The following is a 21,009-nucleotide window of genomic DNA, read 5'->3' on the forward strand; positions in this document are numbered from 1 at the left end:
AGGACCCAAGTGCAGCAACAAAGGGAGGCAGGTATGGGTATAAACAAAAGGCGAGCTTTATTCCAAAAGCTGTTTTACAAAAACACAAAGTTCGGGAAAATCCAGGACATGAAAAACACCGGACCTGACACATGAAGGACGACAACGAACTGACAAAGAACAGAAGGGAAAGCAGGACTAAAATACAAAGACACTGATCACAACACAAGCCACAGCTGGGGAGGGGAGGAGGAAACAGGAGGGCAACAGGTGACACCAATGAAACAATCAGACACAAGGAAAACCAAAAGACAGGAAGTAAAAGTACACATGACACAACGGAGGGAAAACATTTCAAAATAAAACAGGAAACAGACACAAAACAAGGATCAAGACAATTATGATGTGACAAGCCCACATGGTATCACCTGGTCACATGATCAAAGCCTTGACATGGGACATTAAACATACATGTTATGATGAGTGTGATAAATTATTCGAGAGTTAGATAATTAGATTGGCATATTGACCTAATACGTCACAAAGTATGTGGGATGTTATTCACAACCTTAGATACACGCATCGCTTTCCTATGCACCTGTTGTATTAACTCGATGATGTTGGATTAGAAGTGTGTTTCTGCCCTGAACCTTAATTACTGGGATGGATCCATTCTCTGCCCAACACATTGTTAAAGGGGCCCTAATTGCCCCCAACCCACGGCACCATAGTGTACGCCGCTGGTCATATCTTTGACTCTGAATCTGGATTTTAGCATAAAGGTTAGGGTCTGGGTTTTAAGTTTGCAGGACAGAGTGTAAACAAGGAGCACTGACGTCCATGTGCATCAGGAACGTACATCTTGCACTCTGAAATATGTGTCAAACATCCAGCAGAATGAACCACAGGGAGTTGTTTTCCATCAGCACATGTATTCTATGTGTTTGACTTGTTTAAGCACGGTTGTGTTAAAGCACACTCTGTGATTGGCTGAGCGCGCGGGATGCCGGAGTGGGTGGAGAGCTTTAAGAGCCTCCGCCTGCCTCGCGCCGGGTCCCCGCGCAGAGCCACGCTCAGCAGCAGCAGCAGCGAAGAAGGAGGAGAGAGAGAGAGAGAGGAGAGAAAGGAGAGAGGAGCTCAAAGTTTCAGGTCGGACACGTACGGAACCCCTGATCAGGTTTGTGTGATATTATCCCCACTTTTTGCATCACGCTGCTTTTAATACCTGCATTTTGGGTTTTAATTAGCCAAATGAAGGCACGATCGATTGGTATTGTGCATGCATTTTTTTTTGCAGATTGTGCTGCGTAATAGTGGGAAGATTGACGTGCATGTGTTTAGTTCTGAGATTTTGCGGTGTGTTGTAAATTTAAAGCTACGTCATCGATTTGTTTGGGGTGAAACTTTCCAAGTTATCCTGTCGCCACACTCGCTGTGTTGTAAACCAGTTTTTATTGTATTTATATAAATGGCAAATGAACTTTAGCTACGTTGACAATAAGAGTCAGCTTTGTCAAAGAGCAGCAGGCAATGTTTGTGTTGTTTTGGAAAAAGTCGAGACCTAGAGATTTAAAAGTCCAACAAAAATGCAAGGAGACAAAAAAAGGAAACAGCTGACTAATCATGTAAACGTTATATTATGGTGATTGTTCTTGGATGATTCTAGAAGGTGAGAATATCTGCTGGGACTCCTTTCACCAAACATGCTGACTTTGATTTATTTGAGGGCACCAGATTACCACATCCTGGCCCAATGTGCCATGAAATTACAATGGCAAGACAGAATCCCCCTTCCCCCCCTTCAGCCCCGAGCCAGGCACCTTCAGCAGAAAAAGGGAATGAATTATCCTGCTGAGATAGAAAGTATATCCACGCAGGTCATTAGGATAGCACACATGCACACATGCTTAATAGGCAGTAGCGGTTTGGGGCACGGGCGAAGCGGGGGGGGTGTAGTTCCAGGTAGAACCACCACTGTTACTAGCAGTATACATGTTGCTCTTTTAGGGGTTGCAATTGATGCTGGTGACTCCAGAAGCACTGCATGGACTTCTGTCATCCACTCTCTTTGGGTATACGGTGTCATTTGATCCAGCTCTGGGCTACAGAGATGTTTCCTCTGCTCTATCCACCTCATCATTTATCCACCGGGACTCTGAAATCTGTGTCAGGCGCTGGATGCATCACAGGCTTCCTTGGCTTCTTCCATCTGTATGGTCTTATGTTACATGGACTAACTGCTGAATAATTAACCGCGTCTTGTCAACGGTAATGAGTAATCTGAGGTTTTGATATCTGACAATCTGGATGGAGGTCGTTGAGCAGAGGACAGAGGTCCGCTGCTGTTCTGAGACCAGTTTGAGATTTCAGATTAAAGTGTAAGGGATACGAGAGCTGGTCCACTGTCTCAGAATAAAGGAAGAGGAGTAATACTCAACCATGTGGTTCAGAAGGTTACATAATAACATGGTTAAATGACATCTCAGATAGGGCCAACACTTACTGTCTGTATACATTTATTGGCAGATAATTGTTGATTTTTCACTAAAAATGGTAAAAAATGTCAGATTTTTCTTTCCAAAACCCAAATATATTAACTTTACAATGAAATTAAGCAAAGATAGTATGACATCTCCATATTTGAGAGGCTAAAAACCCAATATTCTGGCTTTTTGTTGTTGCAAAAAAGTACCTTAAAGGATTAATTGGTTATCAAAATAGTTGCTTGACTTACCTTCTCTCACTTCAGTGAGTTATAAGTTTTAGTGCATGTAAATGGTCTGTAAGCCTAAAATCCCGTCCCCCTTTTCTGAAACGCCTCCATTGGACTCCTTTGTCTACTTCCTGAACTCAGTGGCATTATGTAACACTCATGCTTCTATTGGCTAGCGCTCCAACGCATTGTACATGATAGGCTAAGGGGCGGGACATCTGTAAACTGGTTGGCCAATCCCAACAGAGCTGGCCGGCTAACCAATCAGAGCAGACTGGGCTCTGGTTTCAGACGGAGGGTGAAAAGAGTAGCTGCAGCACAGGCAGTATGAGGAAAATAAAGAGCTGTCTGAACATTAAAGCATGTCAGAGTACATGCAGAAAATACAAGTATGATCTTGGAAATGTGCAGAATCTGTCCCAGAAAAGACCGACTAAACAAGAGTGGATTAAACGGTTTCTTGGATGTGTAATGATGTAATACCTCATCAAAATATTCAAACCTTCATAACTTTATTATAAACTTCCACAGTTTGAATATAAAACATAGTTTCCAAAAATAGAAATGTCTGAATTCGTGTTTCATATGTTTGAGTATATTTCCTGGTCAGCATTCCCCAGTGTAAACTTGACAGAGGTAAACCAAAGGGCAGTTCTCTCATTAAAGGTTGCTAAATTGTCTTGGAAATGAGAGCACACGTTACTTTATTGACCCGTTCTCAGTTAAACATTTATGATTAGTAACCATCAAGCCACGGAAACGCTCATCTGCAGGAAGCTCATTATCAGCGTCATCATGTCATGACCTGTATTGGAAGAAGAGCTGGGGAGGAAATGGTTTCCCCGCGGAGAAACACGCTGTCAGGGAGTACAGTGTTACACGGAGCACATCAGAGAATCTCTCTCACCCTCTTTTATTCTCTATCGCTCACCAGCGTTATCGTTTCATCAGATGGTTGTGTGGAAGTGTCTCTGCTGCACGAGCGCTATAATTTAAACTTCACGCTGTTACACGGCTCGGTTCTGAAATGACTTTTCCCCTCAGAACGAGAAATCACCTGCGCGTCTGACGACACTTCAGTGCATTACCCCCGAAATAATAGAAATGTCACACCGAGCGTGATTCAATTTGGCCGTCTATAACGTGTCAACATGGCACATAAACCTCCTATTCTCCGTCCCGTAAAGAGCCGCCTCGGTGGAAAATGACTTCTGGAGGTCTCGACGAGGAGGCGATTGCCTGGTGACGATAGGGCATCAAATATTCATCAATCCCTATAGCCCCTTTGGAAACAGGGGCAGGGATTTTATTGTCTCCGCTCCACATAGGACCCCTGAGCACAGTATATTAAATCGCCTGGAAAATACTAGAAGAGGGGCAATTCACTTATTGGAATGAAATCTGCTGATGGACCATGAAGTGTGTGGATAAGCTCTTCCTTTCTCCTGGTGTGTTTGCTCTTTCCTTTTTCTGGTTTGCAAGGCTTCACTGTACCTTCGATCTCTATCCCCGCTCTCCCGTGTTTAATCCGTGCTCAGGAGTCCAACTGGTGGCTTCAATTGTCAGTGGGGATCAGCGGCACCCTGCCGAGCAAAAGTTATTCCAGCGTTGAATCAGCACTTTGCCATTGTTGAGAATTCAAAGCTTCTCTTTTCTCCCTGAACGGTCGACCTGGATTTACCGCCCTGATACTGTGTGTTATTTTCATGGGTGTGTGTTACAAGTGCTTTGGAAATTTGCTGACTGAAAGGCATTGTTTTACATCCTGGCTGACGTCTCGGGGAAGCGGCAGCATCCGGGCCTGGTAAAATGTAATGCCAGTCCAAGTTGATCTTTAAATGTCTTGCTCGGTCAGTCCAAACCCCAAAGATAAACAGTCACGTTCACCGGTACGGATTTGAACCCAAGACAACAAATCAGATACAACCAATGCTCAAAAGGTTCAGTTTATTCAAGTCAGGAACAAGCAGGGCCAAATCCAGGAAATCCAACAGTCAGGCAAACAAATCCAATGAATGGCTTTGTTGACGAATCGTTGTAGCTCGTCTACTACTGCAGAAACAAGTATAGAAGTCTATGAAAAAATGTCACTTGATTTATGACCTCCGTGAACATTTTCCTGATTACCTTTTGGTCTCAATCTTTATTTCAGGTCTTCTTCTATACAGCATGATGCTCATTTTAGTAAATGATTGTCCCCTTTAGTCAAAAAGACTTCTTTCCTCAGCGCGGGGCTACGGTGTTTCCCAGTTTGGGTGCCATCCATGTATTGCTCTATCGAACTTTGACCCTTTCGAAGTGTTGTCACTATGAAAGTGAATTGTAATTGTGCTCGGTCGCTGAAACATGTATTTTTTCAGTGTTTGGTAGTACTGAGTTCTACCCTCTCACTTCTCGTTGTAGTAAACCAAGACCAAAATGCCAAACTCAAGGCTGTAAAACAGTAATCAATTAACCAATTAAGGACGTCTTATACACAGAATTATCACCAAGTTCTTTTTTATTTACTTCTGGTTCCAAAAAAAAGCCAAATTGAAGGCTTCCTAACACTCGCCCATGGCTACAGTGTTTTCCAGTTTGGGTGCTCTCCATGTATTCATTTAAAACGTTGACCCTTTCGAGGTGTTTTCACTCTGGAAGTTAATTGTAATTGTGTCTTGTCGCCTAAAAATGTGTTTGGTAGTACTGAGCTCTACCCTCTCACTTCTAGTTGTGGTAAATCAAGACCAAAATTCCAAACTCAAGGCTTCAAAAGAGTAATCAATTAACCAATTAAGGACGTCTCATACACAGTCTATGTGGTAAACATGCGGTAAACCCAAAGAATGATCACCTATCTCTTTTTTTTTAACTTCTGGTTCCAAAAAACAGTCGCCCATGAACCATTGGATGACTTCACAGTACCTGACCCGTCTGGTTCTTACAGTCTCGGGTCGTTTCTTTTTACCGTCCCCGAAAAAGTCTCACACTTTCTTTGAATGCTGACTGCAGAGTAAGCGCTGCCAGCGTTGTGTGGGCAGGGCATGTGATATAAATATGGCCTTCATGGCGGTTCACTGGCTGGCACCGGCCCGGCTCTCTGTCCCTGTGGATTTGACAGAATGGCTTGATGCTTGACGGAAGGAGAGTGCTGCCTTCTGACTTTAGGAGTGCTGACATTTTCATATTGCCAAACACACACTCACACAACGCCCACTTCCACCCTCCCTGAATCTCCTCTCTCTCGGCACCTGTCCTTTTCCCTCTGTCCTCTTACTTTCATCTGATTGATGCCCCCCCCCGATTCCCAGTGCTCCCTGGGTAGCCGCAGACCTCTGCCTCTGTCTGAATGCAGACGTGAATCATAGGGATTACCGTTCGGGCTCTCCACCTTTCCTCCTCAGCTTACCTCATCCCTCATCTCACATCCTCTCCCCTCACCACCGGTGTGCTGCTGCACTGTTATCCCTGGTGACAGCAGCAAGGAGTCTTTCAAGGTGAATTATAGGGTTGGATTGGCAATGTCAGCGGCTCTCATGCTCACTTACACACTCTTTATGTCCTGAATTGAACAGAATTACATTTGACATGAAACCTTTCCTCTTTTATATACCTCTAACTCTCCTAACCTGTTGGATTTGTCCTAATTTTGTGAATTGTATTGCCTGTGATTCTTGGGTTTAATGCAGATGAATATGTCTAGGATAGTATTTGTATTTATTCTTTTAATTATTACTTAATGAACAGGGACAGAGCACACTAAAAGACATTTCTATAAGTGTGTTTTAATGCTGTTATGATCCAGATTAGTTTGCCCTGTTTTATTTTATCATATCAAGATCTGTCTTTTTCTTCTCATTTTATTTTGAAAAATGTCATGTCTGCTGGTACTTCCTGTCTCTGTCTTCACATCCTGTTTGATTACCTGATAGTGTTCAGTTGTGTGCCCTTCCTTCCCTCCCAACCTGTGTCTTGTTCTTGTGACTAGTCTTGTGTGTATTTAAGTTCTGGTTTGTCTTTGAGTTGTTATCATAAGTCTTGATGTTGGACGTTTAGTTTCAGAGAGACGTTTGGTTTGGTTTTGCCTGGCCCTGCTCTGTGACTTAAGGGAGAAATGGCCAATAAGGGACTTTGATTTAAAGAAACAGTCTTGTGCATTTGGGTCCAATATGTTCTCTGCTCTCACATGCAAGATAGAGTCTCAAATATAGAGATATTATTAGGGAAAAACACGACTTCACACCCTGACTGTCGGGACAAAGAGGGCTTTTTTTTTATAGACAGAAGGTGGGTAGAGCCCTCCTTCTTATTTCATAAAGAAAAAAGCAAGCGCTTGTCGTTGGTGAATACTTAACGTCTGTAATATGTGGATAACACTGGGATGACGTTAGTCCACCTTGATAGGAGAAAAAGGAAGAAAGAGGTTGGGTCGATTATTTCATAAAGAGGGAAGCAGTGATGGAAATATGGCGGCTGATGGATGTGACGGTCAGATATGAGAGAGTCGTTTAAAGTGGAGGTGGTGGGGGTGAAGCAGAGGAACGTGGTGTGTTTTGCTGCCTGTCAGAGATTTAAATGGCTGCAGGCGACAAATGTGTCTCAGGAATCTGTTTCCCTTCGAGTCAGACCCCGGGGGGTTTTCATAACCAAAGACAAAAGTCACATTTAGAGTTCATGACTCGGGGAAATAAAATCCACAAAATAGCTCCCCTCTGTGAGCGTCTGCATTTAGTCTTTCTTTATTACGTTTTATTGCCGTTATTATGTTTTATTACTTCATTGCTCAGGCTGCCGCAGACACAGAGACTAGATGTGATTTTCTTAGATCTCAGATAAAGGTCTTATGAGTCTGTGAAATGATGCCGAGGCGTAATCTCTGTCCCCTCGTGTGACCCGTGAATCATAGAAGCATCCGGAGAAAGAGAAAGTACTGGTTTAGCGTTTATATAGCACACAATCTGTCGCTTTTACCTCTTAGCATATTTCACAAATTGTACGGGGTCCTTGGGTGTCAACAAAGGCGCCTAAAATAATATTACAATAGGGCTTACCTACACTCTACACTGTGGGCAACCCCCACAGGAGCCATTTGAGGTGAAGTGTCTCGCCCAGGGAAACAACGACTTGCTGACAGCAGTGGGGATTGAACCAGTGCTCCCCTGAGCTGAAGATAAACACACTATCCCGCTGAGCCCCAGCCTCCCTAGAACGTACTGTATACATTTGACCATTTTTCAAAAAGTTCACATCTTTCCATGTACCTTAGTGTCCGTGTCATTTTGACTAGACGCATGCACTTGAATGGTTTGATAGTCCTAATGAGCAACAGGTACAACCTCCAGAATGTACTTACTTTTTAGCATTTTCCTATCAGAAGTCAAACCATGGACTGTATTCAAGAAGTGGACATCACTTACTGATTTATGGACTACTGTTTTGATGCATTGCATTTTGTCGGGCGTCGCCATTTCTTTTGTAAGCAAAAGTGATACAAGCGGTTGGAGTACAGCCAAACACTGAACATGTAGTGGCGATGCAAAAACTGAAAATACAGTGAATGATGAACTGACAGAGAATACAAAGAAGGAAAGGCATTTATACACACAGGACTAACCACAAAGACAAGATACAGCTGGAGAGGGCATGCCAAAACACAAGGGTAACAGGTGAAAAAATGCAGGCAATTAAACAGCGGGAAAACACAGAGACAGGAAGTGAACAAGACATGACACAAGGGCAAAATACATTTCAAAATAAAACTGGTGTCAATCCCAAGATACCTTTAATCAGACCCTGCTTTATTGTCTATTTGACTCTGAATGGGACTATTATTTAAAAAGGAACAACATGCTGCAGGGGTGTTTCTAGAGAAATATAGCATGAGGCGCTAACGTCACTTCCTGTCTAAATTAAGCCCCGCCCACTTTCAGGTGAACATACTGCATCAGAGCGAAGCAGAAAATAACAGTTCATGTCTTAAAGCTGCTGAGTCATATATTGCACCTCAAACAACAAATAGATCCAGAGTTTCTTTCCTTCCTCTCCAGAGAAAGGAGAGTAAAAGAAAGGATCAGAAATCTCAGTCTCAGTGTCAGCCTGCTGCCTGCCACTCGTCCCCTGGCAGACCCACCGGACATCCATCCCCTGGTTATTCTCCGTAAACTGTCTCTGCCGTCTGACCAGACACCTGACGCCATCTTCATATCTCTGGACTCATTAAACCCTTTCTGACCCACAGAGAGATTGTTTCCTGGCATCACAGGGACTAAACCATGTCAGGTCATTTTCTCGTAGACTTCTATACAATCTGACTGAAGACGAGCTGCTTCACACAACAGGAGACTGCAAGGCAAGACTTTCTGCTCGGCAACTCAAAACTGAATCAGGCCTCTTTGTATTTAGGGAAAGCTATTCTTGTACAAAATAAATACTGATCTAGAATCTTGAATATTGATGCAGGAGTGACCTTGAAATCCCTAAATATGCTGATAGGGAAAATGGACTGCGTGTTCAAATCAGCTGGAGATAAAATGATAGATAGTCGGCAGCTCTGAAGGGGGAATGGAGCGTCACAAGGGCTTGTTTTGTTTTCCAATTGCTCCTTCATCTGTGCACAGCTGCATTCTCTCTATACCTCGGTTCATTCCTCCACTTCAATCTAAGTGTGGGCCACTTTTTCTCTACCCGGCCCTGAGATCCATACTTCAAACTGATGGGGAGTGAGCAGAGAGAAGGTACATGTGTTTATGACAGAGGACAGCTTCTCAAAGAAACACCCATCTATAATGTATGGCCATTTATTTTGTGTCACTGCACCCTTTTTGGTTTTCAAAGGTCAGCAGTCTGGAGTGTTTTCCCCTCTCACAGCACTGCCTCCTCATTCACACGCACAGTGAAATCTGTCTCTCTCACACACTGACCTAAGTAAGAGTGCGTGGGGAGACGAATGGCTGGCCGTGTTGTAACAGCAGAATATTTAATTGCCTAACTTTATCACCATTACTGTAGCTGCTGAGTGTCTGCCGGCCTGATTATGACGACAGCTTTTTTTTTTCTTAGGAGCTGCAACCCAAGAGGAACGACTCCACAGACACCTCCTCTCTCAGGGGCTAAACATACCTGGAAGACAGACGTGTTTTGGTCTATGAATTTAAGTGTGCACTTGAGGTAATGGATCATTTCTAAGCTCCTCTATAACCATGAGTTACTGAACGGGGGCGGGGCGCTTCATTCTTGTTTGATAATACCAACACAACAGCTAAATCCCTTGGCGGCTCCTTGCTATAACATCGAACTACTTACTGCTACTTTAAACATCTTGGCTAAGTAGCTGTAGTGTAATCAGAAGTATAGGAAGATCCTTGTGAGACGTACTGAGTCTTTTTGAGTGATAGAAACCACCAGAAAAACTGCGGAAGAGGTAAAGGCCTCCCTGTTTAACATGCAACTTAACTTAATTTCCTTCTCCGTCTTTGGGCTAAAAGGTTGTTGATCTCAAAAGTCGTCTGCTTTAAAACATGTATTAGGAAACATATGGTAAAGCTTATGTACATTAGTGCTGCACAGGTAATAAAATATGAATTGCAATCAAGGTTTTTGACTTATATCCGCTTGAAATGCATGGACAAGACAGGGAAATTATGAATGCACGGAATTCAGGGGAAAAAGACCCGTATTTTCAGCTTGAAGTTTGATGCAAAGGTTTGTTACGAACAATGTAAGCCTTGCTACAAATTTGGTCCAGTTTTGGCACGGTTTACACGCAGAAAGTAGTGATTCTTTTTTCACAATAACAACATATTCTGTCTCTTAAATCAATGACACTAATCGTATTCAGTGACATCAGTATGGGTTGAATTCATCGTTTCGGTTGGAATTGTGCAGCAATACCAAGTCTGTGTCAAAGCGGGATACATTCTGTCCCTGGAGAGGTATGTACATGAAGGACAGATCAAGTGTGAGATGTGTTGTTGTTCGCCGCTCAAGGTGACCCGGTCCCCATCGTCTCGTTAGCCTCAGACACTCGGCGGGCGTCAGCTCCCCGAGGTGACAAATGAGCGCAGACAAACACCTACAAATCACAGCGAGCAGAGAATAAAACGGATCAATGAGGCCTAATGATGGATGGTATCAATACTTTTCCACTGAGGAATTCACCAGACAATGCAGCACGAGCAGTTTCTGAGTTCCTGTTTGTGTGTGAACAGCTTTACTTTATTAGGGATGAAAGGGGGGGTACCCACCTGAGCGTGTGGACATCGTTTAGCTCCCTTTGTAATTAGTTTATACTTAGCATAACGTCTTAAAGGGGCCATATTATGCTTTTTGGGGGGTTTCCCCTTCTCCTGTAGAGTGTTATATGGGTTTTAGTGCATGTAAATGGCCTACAAAGGCTAAAATCTGAGTTTCTCTCCATTGGACTGCTTTGTTTACTTCCTGAACATAGTGACATCACTTTGTAACACTCACGTTCTATTGGCTAGCGCTCCCAACACATTGTACGTGAGAGGCTAATGGGCGGGACATCTCTAAATGGTTTACCAATCGCAACAGAGCGGGCCAGCTAACCAATCAGAGCAGACTGGGCTCTGGTTTCAGACAGAGGGTGAAAGAGGTGCTGCAGCACAGGCAGTATGAGAAACATAAAGAGCTTTTTGAACATTAGAGCATGGAGACATGTCCCAGGAGAGCCACTAAATGGAAATATGAAGCTAAGAACAGGTTTGATGCAGAAGTTGATCTGAAATGTGAGAATGTCCTGCTTTTTTCTGTTTAATATCAAAGTGAACCAAATATTCTTGTGCAGTGGACTTTCAAAACAAGGTATTTGGACTCTGACATTTTTCATTCGTTGTAGCCTTACAGCAAACACAATGTGTCCTTTGGCCGGTTTAGAGATATAAGGGGAGGAAACCCTCCTGAGGGTGTCGTGCAGCCCCCCCCCTCCCCCCTTCTTCATCAGGTCCCCTTTATCTTTATAAGCAGTAAATTGGAAAGGGTTAATTCAATTCCCAGCAGGCTGAGGCTGCTAACATTTACCTTCCCTCTCCCTCCCTCACTCTTCCTTAGACTCCCTTTCTCTTTGTTTCTAGAGTTTAATTACTTTTAGAGAGGGGCTTTACTCGGGCTATAAATAATGAAAAATCAGGCCGTCTCTGCTGAACCCTGTGGAGGCTGGCTCACTGGGTGCCTGAGTGCTGAGGACACTGGTGATCTGTGGTTCCCACCATGAACAGATCGTGCCTTTTACTTTGAAAATGGTGTCACCCCTAGTATCCCTTTGAGAGACACACATCCAAGAGTCAACATGTCAGCATTTTAGGGTGGAAAAGTCCCCAAATCTGTGTGTTTTTATCTACGTCCTTAAATTGATGACTGTTAATACATGACCTTTAATTGGCCTCAAAGTGTTTGAATAGCACTTTAATTTGGGAGCCTTTTATCACAGTCCCTCAGCTCCTGGTACATTTAGTTTTTCCCCGATTTATTACAGCTGAATGTCCCCTGAGTGGATTGGAGGTTCATGAGGATCACCTGGTGGCTCCTGACTAGGAACTGAGAGCAGCTTGGTGCATTTCTCGTCTCAGCCAATCAGAGCGAGACAACCTCCTTTCTGAAGTGTTTACATCATAATAAAGTGAATATTATAAGAGAATTTTTAAGACCAAGCAAATACTCCAAAAAGCAATGGGCAGATTAACCGATATTCAAATAGGCACTGGGGTTAAAGGTGTGTGTGTGTGTGTGTGTGTGTGTGTGTGTGTGTGTGTGTGTGTGTGTGTGTGCGTGCGGGGGATGAGATAGAGGAGGGTAAAGGTGACACCCTGGTCACCTGAGAGGTAACTAAATTCTTTTCAGCTCTCTTCATTTCATTAACCCTGATGAGTTCTGTCAACGCTCGCTTGATCAATGGCTCTGTGAGGAAGTGAGACTGTGTGTGTGTGTGTGTGTGTGTGTGTGTGTGTGTGTGTGTGTGTGAGAATCTCTGTCTCTACAGTAGGTGAGAGTAGGTGGTCTTTTACCGACTTTTCAGCATTTTCAAGGATCACATGTGTGTGCGTTTGAGTTTTTGAATGTGTGTGTGTGTGTGAGTGAGAGTGAGAGTGAGAGTGAGAGTGAGAGTGAGAGAGAGAGTGTTTAAATGTGTCCATTTAAAGTCTTTCTGATGAAGACTGACGAGTGCCTTCATCTCAGGGGTCTCATCAGTGCTTTCAGGGAAGTGTCCTGCAGGAGAAATGGAGCGAGCGTGAACTAATGCGAGTGGAGCGGGACGAAGGCTGATGGACGTGTGTGTGTGAGGCTGATGGAGGTTGATGGTGGGAGCGAGAGACCTAACGAGGAGGAAAATAAGCTGAGCAATGTCTGTCCTCCCTCCACCTCCCAATAACTTATTCACACACACACACACACCTCCTCTTTATGAATCGACCGTTCTGTGTGTTTTACATTTACTGCTGTTGGTGACTGCTTGAATGAATCAATAAACAATATGTAGAGGTGATTATGTTCCTGCTTTTGAACACCATCATGAACGTCAGAGGCATCCCGTGCTTTCTCTCTCCTCTGTCACTCCATTCATCTCTCTCTCCGTGATGAGACAGTGATTGATAATGGTGCCACTAAAAAAGTACAGTGTGTGAAGGATCAGAGGAGGAGGTGTGTGTGTACTTTTAGCAAAGTATTCAGAAAGTGTCGCCAGAAATGTACTTTTTTATGGGTCATTTTAACAGTGTGTGTGTGTGTGTGTGTGTGTTACACTAAAGTGTTTTCCCTGTGCATTAACCATCTGTCCTGCAGGATCTTGTATTAACCCTGAAAATATTTGAGTACGTATTACCTCTTTATATCAAACAAAGTCAAGTAAAATATATTTAATCAGATTGTTCTTCATAATCAGGAACAGTACACACACACACACACACACAATCCAATGCATTTTGTTTATGAAAGTAGAGGTTTTGAATTCATAGCAATAGATGAATTGCTAAACAACATCAACAACAACAACAACAACAACATGAAACCTTGAAATGTGACCATGCAGTAGGTTTTCTGCTGCCGTCAGGATGAAACTCTCACAGCAGCAGAAAACAGCTGGAAGGATTTTCTGATCTGAGCTGCAGATGTGTCACAGTGTTCTGATGTCCTTCACCACAATCACAAGGTTCCTGACCTATTTTGGGCGACTCACATCCGTCACAGGAAGCGACAAGCTCACACACACACGCACACACACACCTCCCTGTTGTGTCGTTCTGCTGTCCGCCCGAGTCTCCAGGGCAGTCGATGCACACACTCAGGCTGGCAGCAGAAAGAGAGGAAGAGATGAAAAGGTGTGTTGTGGTCATGCTGAGCAAAGTGTGTGTGCAGAGTGTGTGCAGTTAAAGCCTAACCTCTCCTCTTTCCTCTGAACTGCTGCCCGCTCACCACAGTAACCTCTGCTCCATCTGTACCTCCATTCAGTCTCCATCAGCTGCTTTTCCTCTCCCCCTTTTCTCAGATTTTGATCACGATCAGCGAGGCTTAATATACACCAGACCTATAAATGTGAGGCTGGTGTCTAAACTTTTATATATCAATTGTCGGCTGATTTTTCATATTTATTTTATTGACTGAACAAGGGCAGCGAAGAAGAAGAATGGGTGAGGAAGAGGAAGAACTGGTTCATTAAGAGTCAAACCGTTGCCAGCGATGTGGACATTGTTTCGCAGTTTCAGAGGAAGACAGCACAACTGCTGCTGCTAGTTTTCAGATTGACCTTTCTATCAAAATGAGTCCCCTCCAGCTGCAGAGACAGACGTGTTCGGTGGTTGGTTGAAGACATGATGATAGGATGGATGTCATGAACATGTGGTCAGGGATAATTCATCCATCCACACTTTCTCACCTTCAAATATCAAATATAAAATACGACGTGAAGTTATCTGGAATCCATAACGATCATCCCTCGTTAAGATGCATTGAGTTCCCCGTCTGTCTTTGTCTTCTCTCTCTCTCCATCCCATAATCCTCTCCGGACAATAACCAATAACCAGCTCACTGTAAACTCTGACCATTTCCCCTCCTTAAATCTTTAATTAGCTTTCAATTAACATCCCTTCCTGTTTGCAACACACACACACACACACACACACACTCTCTGGTATCACAAAGCAAACCATCCCTCTCTTCAGACCAGGTAAAAATGGTTTGCGTGTTTCGTTTCCTCCGGGATTTGAAACCCAGTCCGCCGGGGGAGACATGATTTTGGATTATTGATGAGGGTCTTCAACACTCTGGGGGGGGGGGGGCGTCAACAAGTGAACAAATGGCCCTTTGTAACAGTGCACTGACAGATGGGCGGTGATGTAATGCGGTGTCAGTGTTTTTAATCACGCGTTCATTACTAATGCGGCTGTAATCAGCTAACTAATTGAGTCATTACCCCGCACCCCACAGGTGGCTCGTGTCAGTGTTACTTATTGAGCGTAGGGGGGTGATCATGACGAAGGAATGACTTAATCCTCTACTGCCGGTTCGCATTAGGAACAATCAAGGAAAGCGTGTGTGATGCACACCTGGAGACAAGAGGGACTCCAGGTGCGCGTGACTTTAAAGAGGCCCTATTATGCTTCCCTTTCCTGTAGTGTGTGTGAGGTTTGAGTGCATGTAAATGGTCTGCAGAGGCTAAAGTACCTGTGGGGAGGGAGTTCCTCCACCCACCTGAAACACCTCCATTAGACTACTTCCGGAAAATAGTGACATTTTCTAGTGCTTCTATTGGCTAGCGTGTCAACACATTGTACGTTATAGGCTAAGGGGCGGGACTTCTCGAAGCGGTTGACCAATCACAGCTGCCGGCCAGCTAACCAGAGCAGACTGGCACAAAACACAAATATTTTCATGGACTAAAGACCCTGAAACACACAAAGGACATCCGTTGGCTGCATATTGTCAGCTAGGTTGAATAAATGATGCCTTTACCTCTTCTGCGTTTCACCTGAAGGACCCCTTAGCTGCCCTCTGTGCCTGTATTAAATGTAGCATTGCACATGAACATATATAAGAAAATGACAGGTTAATAAATGCAAAGAAAAGTGTGTTTGCGATAAGATAAGGTCGATTTTGCACGCCCAATATTACCGTGGCTTCCACACCTGTAGTTTCATTTTAAGGGATGAATTGGCATTTGAAATGTCCTCATTAGAGCTTGTTAGTGACATGTGTGGACAATTATCTCAATGCTTTTGTAACCAGATGTCTTTTCTTCTTTCAGGCGGTTCTATAGGAACTGCAACCGGGAACATCTGATGACAGCACGTCATGCCTGCTGAAGAATCAGCATTCAAAACACTGAAGATCAAACTAGATTAAGAAGCTTTTCAATTCAAAACTGACTACGTACGAGGCTGACCTCCTTTGAAGATTCATTTTTCTACCTTCTGTTGCTTTTCCTGTCAAAAGAGGACGTTCTTTCGACTTGTTTGAATGCTTTTTGATAGCGTTGACCCACATTGGAAGCACTTATCATGGCAAAATGTCACATTTAGCATGCCACATTTACAAAAGTGATGCTCGGTCCTTTTTTATATGCAGCGTGGCTGACCGCTGGCTCTAATTAGACACATGCACACACCTGGTGTTGCCGGCCTGTTGTTTAAACAGATATACCCAATCTGCACACTATTCTCTGACACGTGTTGTTTGCATCGTCAAGAAGAAGAAGAAGAAGTCACATCTGATTTGAGAATGAAAGCTTAAGTGGCACCTCTGGCCTGATTAACACTTTGGAAACATCACTCCGCCTCAGGCACGGTTACTCCACTCAGAAAAGCCATCATTACACTGTTAGTCACTTCCTTAAAGATGTGTGGTGCTAGAAAGTAGTTCACTAAAAAAGCGTGTGTGTGTGTGTCACATTGTGTCAGCCCTTTCTGGGTCACACCACTTTGACTGACCTAGATTTGAAAACACATTGGGAGGAAGGTGTGTGTGTGTAGAAGAACAGCATACACACATTTATAGATATTTTCACAGCACTCTCTGACCTTGACGATATGTTTTGCTTTCTTACTACTGAGCAAACTTCTTATTAAGGCCCTGAGCAGAAGAGAAACCCCGATATTAACCTTCTTATAAGGCAGGTGGTTTTCCGTCCTCACCACCCCAGATGAACACCTTCCCCTCCTTCTCCGCCCCTCCTCCCAACACGCCCATCATCAAGTCAGTGTGTAAGCCGTGCCTCCGGGCCCCGTGGAGGATGAACGATGTTCCCACACTTGACTACGAGTTGCTGCTGTCCCCGGCCGGCTCTTCCCTCCCCAGCAGCGCTGGTGGCGGCGGTGGCAGCAGCAGCCCCCCCCTCGCCCTGGTCGGCGTGGACAATGAGCAGCGCACCGCCCTGGCCTGCGTAGGCCTCCTCATGCTCTTCCTGGTCTTCCTGCTGGTCAGGTGCTTCAGGATCCTGCTGGACCCCTACAGCCGCATGCCTGCATCATCCTGGACTGACCACAAGGAGGGGCTGGAGAGGGGCCAGTTCGATTATGCACTGGTGTAAGGGGGGGGGAGATATTTCCCTACACAGTTCATGTATAATGGTGTGAATGCACTCAGGAGGTTTACAATGTACTGGTGTATATAGGAATCTGCAGGATGGGGGGACCAGACACCCGGGACTGTCCCAATTACCAAGACTGTTTGTCCCAAAACTTAGATTCAATCCGAGTTGTTTTTAGCCGAATACAACATTAAATAATCCGTCATTCTTGGGTAATCAGAACCTTTACTCAAGTGAAAAATACTAATACCACAGTGGAGAAATACTGCAAGTTACTAACACTGAAGAAACTGAGACGTTGACTTTGATGAAATGTATTAAGTCAACAGATTTCAGATACTGTTAGTTGAAAGCAATATTATCTAGTTGAAACTATTTAAACGTAACATTACTTTGAATTAACCTAATATAGTTATGTGAAACCTGCTGACAATACATATAATTAAAGTCAACATTTCAGTGTTTTTCAGCCAGAAGAGTTCATTACTCTACATACAGTAAGAAGTACAATATCTGCTTCCAAATCGTAGTGTAGTAGAAGTAGGAAATACTTATCTAAAGTACATTGACCTCCAGATTGTACTTAAGTACTTGATTAAAGTTTCTTCTCAACACTGTGGGAATTATTCTGGTGTTTCCCACACACAGACAGTTCATGGCAGTCGTAGTTTCTTTAACCCTTGCCCAATAGATCTGAGGTTTAATTGAAAATATTGGGGGTAAATTAAACGTTCCCTTGCTGACATGGGGCCCCAGAAGTAAGTTAACATTGAGCCCAGATCTGCAGGAACCATACGGTTTGAGGAGGGAATTACCCAGAGATCATTGCTGCCTTACTGGATCCAAACAAAGCATTTCTGCAGGAACTAAACATACTATGATTAATATAGTGTTCATTCTGGAGGGCATTCCCGACTCCCTTGTCCCGAATGACACCCGTTATCATCTGGTCACCCCTCTGCAGGTAGCATACCACCTCTGCGAAACAAACCCCCAGATGTTGCACCGTGAAGGACAGAAATAATGAGCTGCACAGCTGCCTTAACCTGGACCTCCTGTACCCGTCCAACACGCTCCACCTTATGGCTAGGTTTTCCTAACGCCACAGCTTGCCAGTATTTAGACTCAAAGCGTGTTTGGGGAAGATCACCTTCACTCACGGCATAGTTTATAACCTCAACGATAGAAAAGGAGCAGACGTTAAAGGGGACATATCAAGGGGAAAGTACATTTGGAGTGCCTACGAACCCAACATGTTTAGTGAGCAGCTTCACCAGAAAACATGACCTTCAGATGTTGCTGTACTTTTATATCACATGGAGATTCATTCAAATATACCTGTCACTACCCGATGTGTAGGCTACCGGAAACCCGATCCCGCGCGCAAATAATGGTTTACAGTGTTGTTGAGAAACTCTATCGAAACACACACAAACATCCCATGGATAAAATACTATCGAGCTGAAGGCCTTATAGACAAAGAAAAAGAAATAAAATAGATCATAATAAAACATGTGTTTACGAAAGCCTTTTTTAGATCACTTTGTATTGATAACACATCTTTACAAAAATGCAAAGCTTAATAAATGTACCTTGATATATTTAATTGATTAATTGATTATTTTATTTAAGCTATGCAAACATTTGACTAGCTTTTCTTTGTTTATACGTGACGAAATGAGCTCCATATCTTAAACATTCTTCACCAAAACAAGAGAGAATGGGTTTATTTTATTTTAACCAATTTAAGTCTTCTATTTTATAACTAATCAAACCAAGTTAGTTTATTGAAATCCCAGAAAACTGCCGTAAATTGCTTCAACATACTTCAGTGAGCATCATGGGAACTAGCGGCGTATTCGCACATGCGCAAAACCCAACAAGAACTGGATCCTGCGTTGGAGGCGGGACCTGGTTAAATCCTACGAGAGCTGCATGAAGACAAAATGGCCTGAGATTCTCAAGAGCGAAACGTCACAAATTACCCATCATGCCGGGCTAACGAGCACGGAGCATGCGCAGTTGAGTTCCCATTAAGCCCCGCCCCCGATCTCCCGCTTTGAGAACATCAGCTTTTAGCGCATTTCACAACTTTAAGTACATACTATTTTTAATGAGGGCTATAAAAGGGTTCATACGTGGTAGTTTATTTGGTTTAGAAAATGACCCACCGATTTACAGACGTCTCTTTCCCCAATGTGAAAAAGCGGGACTGGGCCGGGTGACGTCACGGACTGATACGGAAGTTGTAGTATCGTGACTCCTGACTTTGAGAAAAAATTCGCCATCGATTTTCGTAAAACTGCTCATATTTGAAATCTAAACACTTGATTTCTCGCCTCAAAGTGAATTTGTAGTGATGAAATAGCATACGAAAATAGTAAAAACGTACCGTGTTTCAATGGCGTCGAGTAATTTTCCGCTCCTCGATTGAATGCCGAAATGAATGCTGGGATATATTCGCTGCCGGGTTAACACAAGTTAGCATCCGATGCATCCTTGGTAAAATGGGCGTGTCGAGAACATTTCCGCGAATACATCCGGGAACTTTATCCGTTCTTGGTGAAAGCGAACTTGGGTTTGGGACAGTACTTGGGCAGCAAGAGATGACGTTTCTCAAGAACACGAGCACAGACAAGAACGCAAATTGAGAAAAAGGCCCATTTTCTCAAAGTCAGGAGCACTTCCTGGTACGGAACGGGTAACGACAATACCTCCCCCACAATTTCACGACACATAAGCCAATCAGAACAGACTAGGCTTTTTTAGGAGTTGGTCTTAAAGGGACAGGCGCTAAAACGGCGCGTTTGAGACAGAGGGTGAAAGCATGTTTATTAAAGAAGAAAGATTATGGGTTTTTTTTACATTAAGCACGTAAACATGTTCTTTGAAAAACCCTTAATACATGTATGAACCTTAAAATGAGCATGATATGTCCCCTTTAAATGAAGGAGTTTACACTTAAGCAGACGCCCCTTTAATACAAATGTCCATCGTAAAGCATCCAGGTGCTGATCAAGGAGCAACAAGTCCTCACCTTTTATTTTTGGATTGATCCTGGAGCAGCACTGCAGTTTTATGAACCTTTTCAGCTTTGTGTTTGTGTCTCCATAACATGTCGTCTGTTTGTGTGTCACTGTGTCTGTAACTGGGAAGCCATACTGAAACTATAATCTCTTATTACTGCAAGTAGAGTTTCTGTTCTCTGGTTGTGTGCTTTGCGTTGGTCCCTGTGTCGATGAAGCAAACAGCAACCTTTAGGCGAAGAGAAAGCTTTATTTTTCTATTCCTGACTCGAGTTTGGGGAGTCTCCTTTTTGCTATCTTTCCTTCCGTCCTCTTACTGTGGATTTCTAGTCGTGCCGCCAGGTCTTAGAAGGACGATGAGCTGGGGTCTTCTTCTTGTGTTTTTGTAATTGCATATTTTTCTGACTTGATCTGCTTTGTTTTTTAAAAACAAAAACAGTGAAAAACCCTTTATTCTACCTGATTTCCACTGGAAATTCAATAAATGATTGCTACTTATTTGTCACCTTGTCTCACTTTTGTTACACACACACACACACACACACACACCAAAATTCTAACAGGTTGAGGAGAATTCAAAGTCCGAGCAGACCCCGGGATTGTACTATTGATAACAAATGTTTTTCGTAGCTAAAGCATCCTCGTTTGTCATTGGTTGACCCACAGTAGGTGAAAGAAGATCTTCCACCTCCCATATTTGTTGTTGTCACCCTTCTTCTCACAAGTCTCCTTACAGGTGTCCATGGTCCTGTTTCCTTACAGGTGTCCATGGTCCT

The 21,009-nt window shown here is 43.5% G+C and overlaps 1 protein-coding gene across 2 annotated transcripts; it reads left to right on the forward strand.

Moving 5' to 3' along the window:
- The first annotated feature begins 1,101 nt into the window (after positions 1 to 1,101).
- On the forward strand, positions 1,102 to 20,685 carry LOC134869254 (cortexin-1-like). Of its 2 annotated transcripts, XM_063890741.1 has the most exons (3): positions 1,104 to 1,156; positions 9,731 to 9,838; positions 15,927 to 20,685. In XM_063890741.1, exon 3 carries the CDS (start codon positions 16,821 to 16,823, stop codon positions 17,205 to 17,207), a length of 387 nt encoding a protein of 128 aa, XP_063746811.1. In that variant the 5' UTR covers positions 1,104 to 1,156; positions 9,731 to 9,838; positions 15,927 to 16,820; the 3' UTR covers positions 17,208 to 20,685. The 2 variants fall into 2 exon arrangements, with proteins under 2 accessions (XP_063746812.1, XP_063746811.1); XM_063890742.1 differs by lacking the exon at positions 9,731 to 9,838 and having other exon boundaries at positions 1,102 to 1,156.
- Positions 20,686 to 21,009: the final 324 nt, after the last annotated feature.

Source organism: Eleginops maclovinus, chromosome 9 (genome assembly GCF_036324505.1).
Source record: "Eleginops maclovinus isolate JMC-PN-2008 ecotype Puerto Natales chromosome 9, JC_Emac_rtc_rv5, whole genome shotgun sequence".
NCBI lineage: Eukaryota > Metazoa > Chordata > Actinopteri > Perciformes > Eleginopidae > Eleginops > Eleginops maclovinus.

Excerpts from the sequence above, each read along its gene's own strand:
- LOC134869254 (XM_063890742.1), top strand. The coding sequence starts at position 16,821 with ATGAACACCTTCCCCTCCTTCTCCGCCCCTCCTCCCAACACGCCCATC.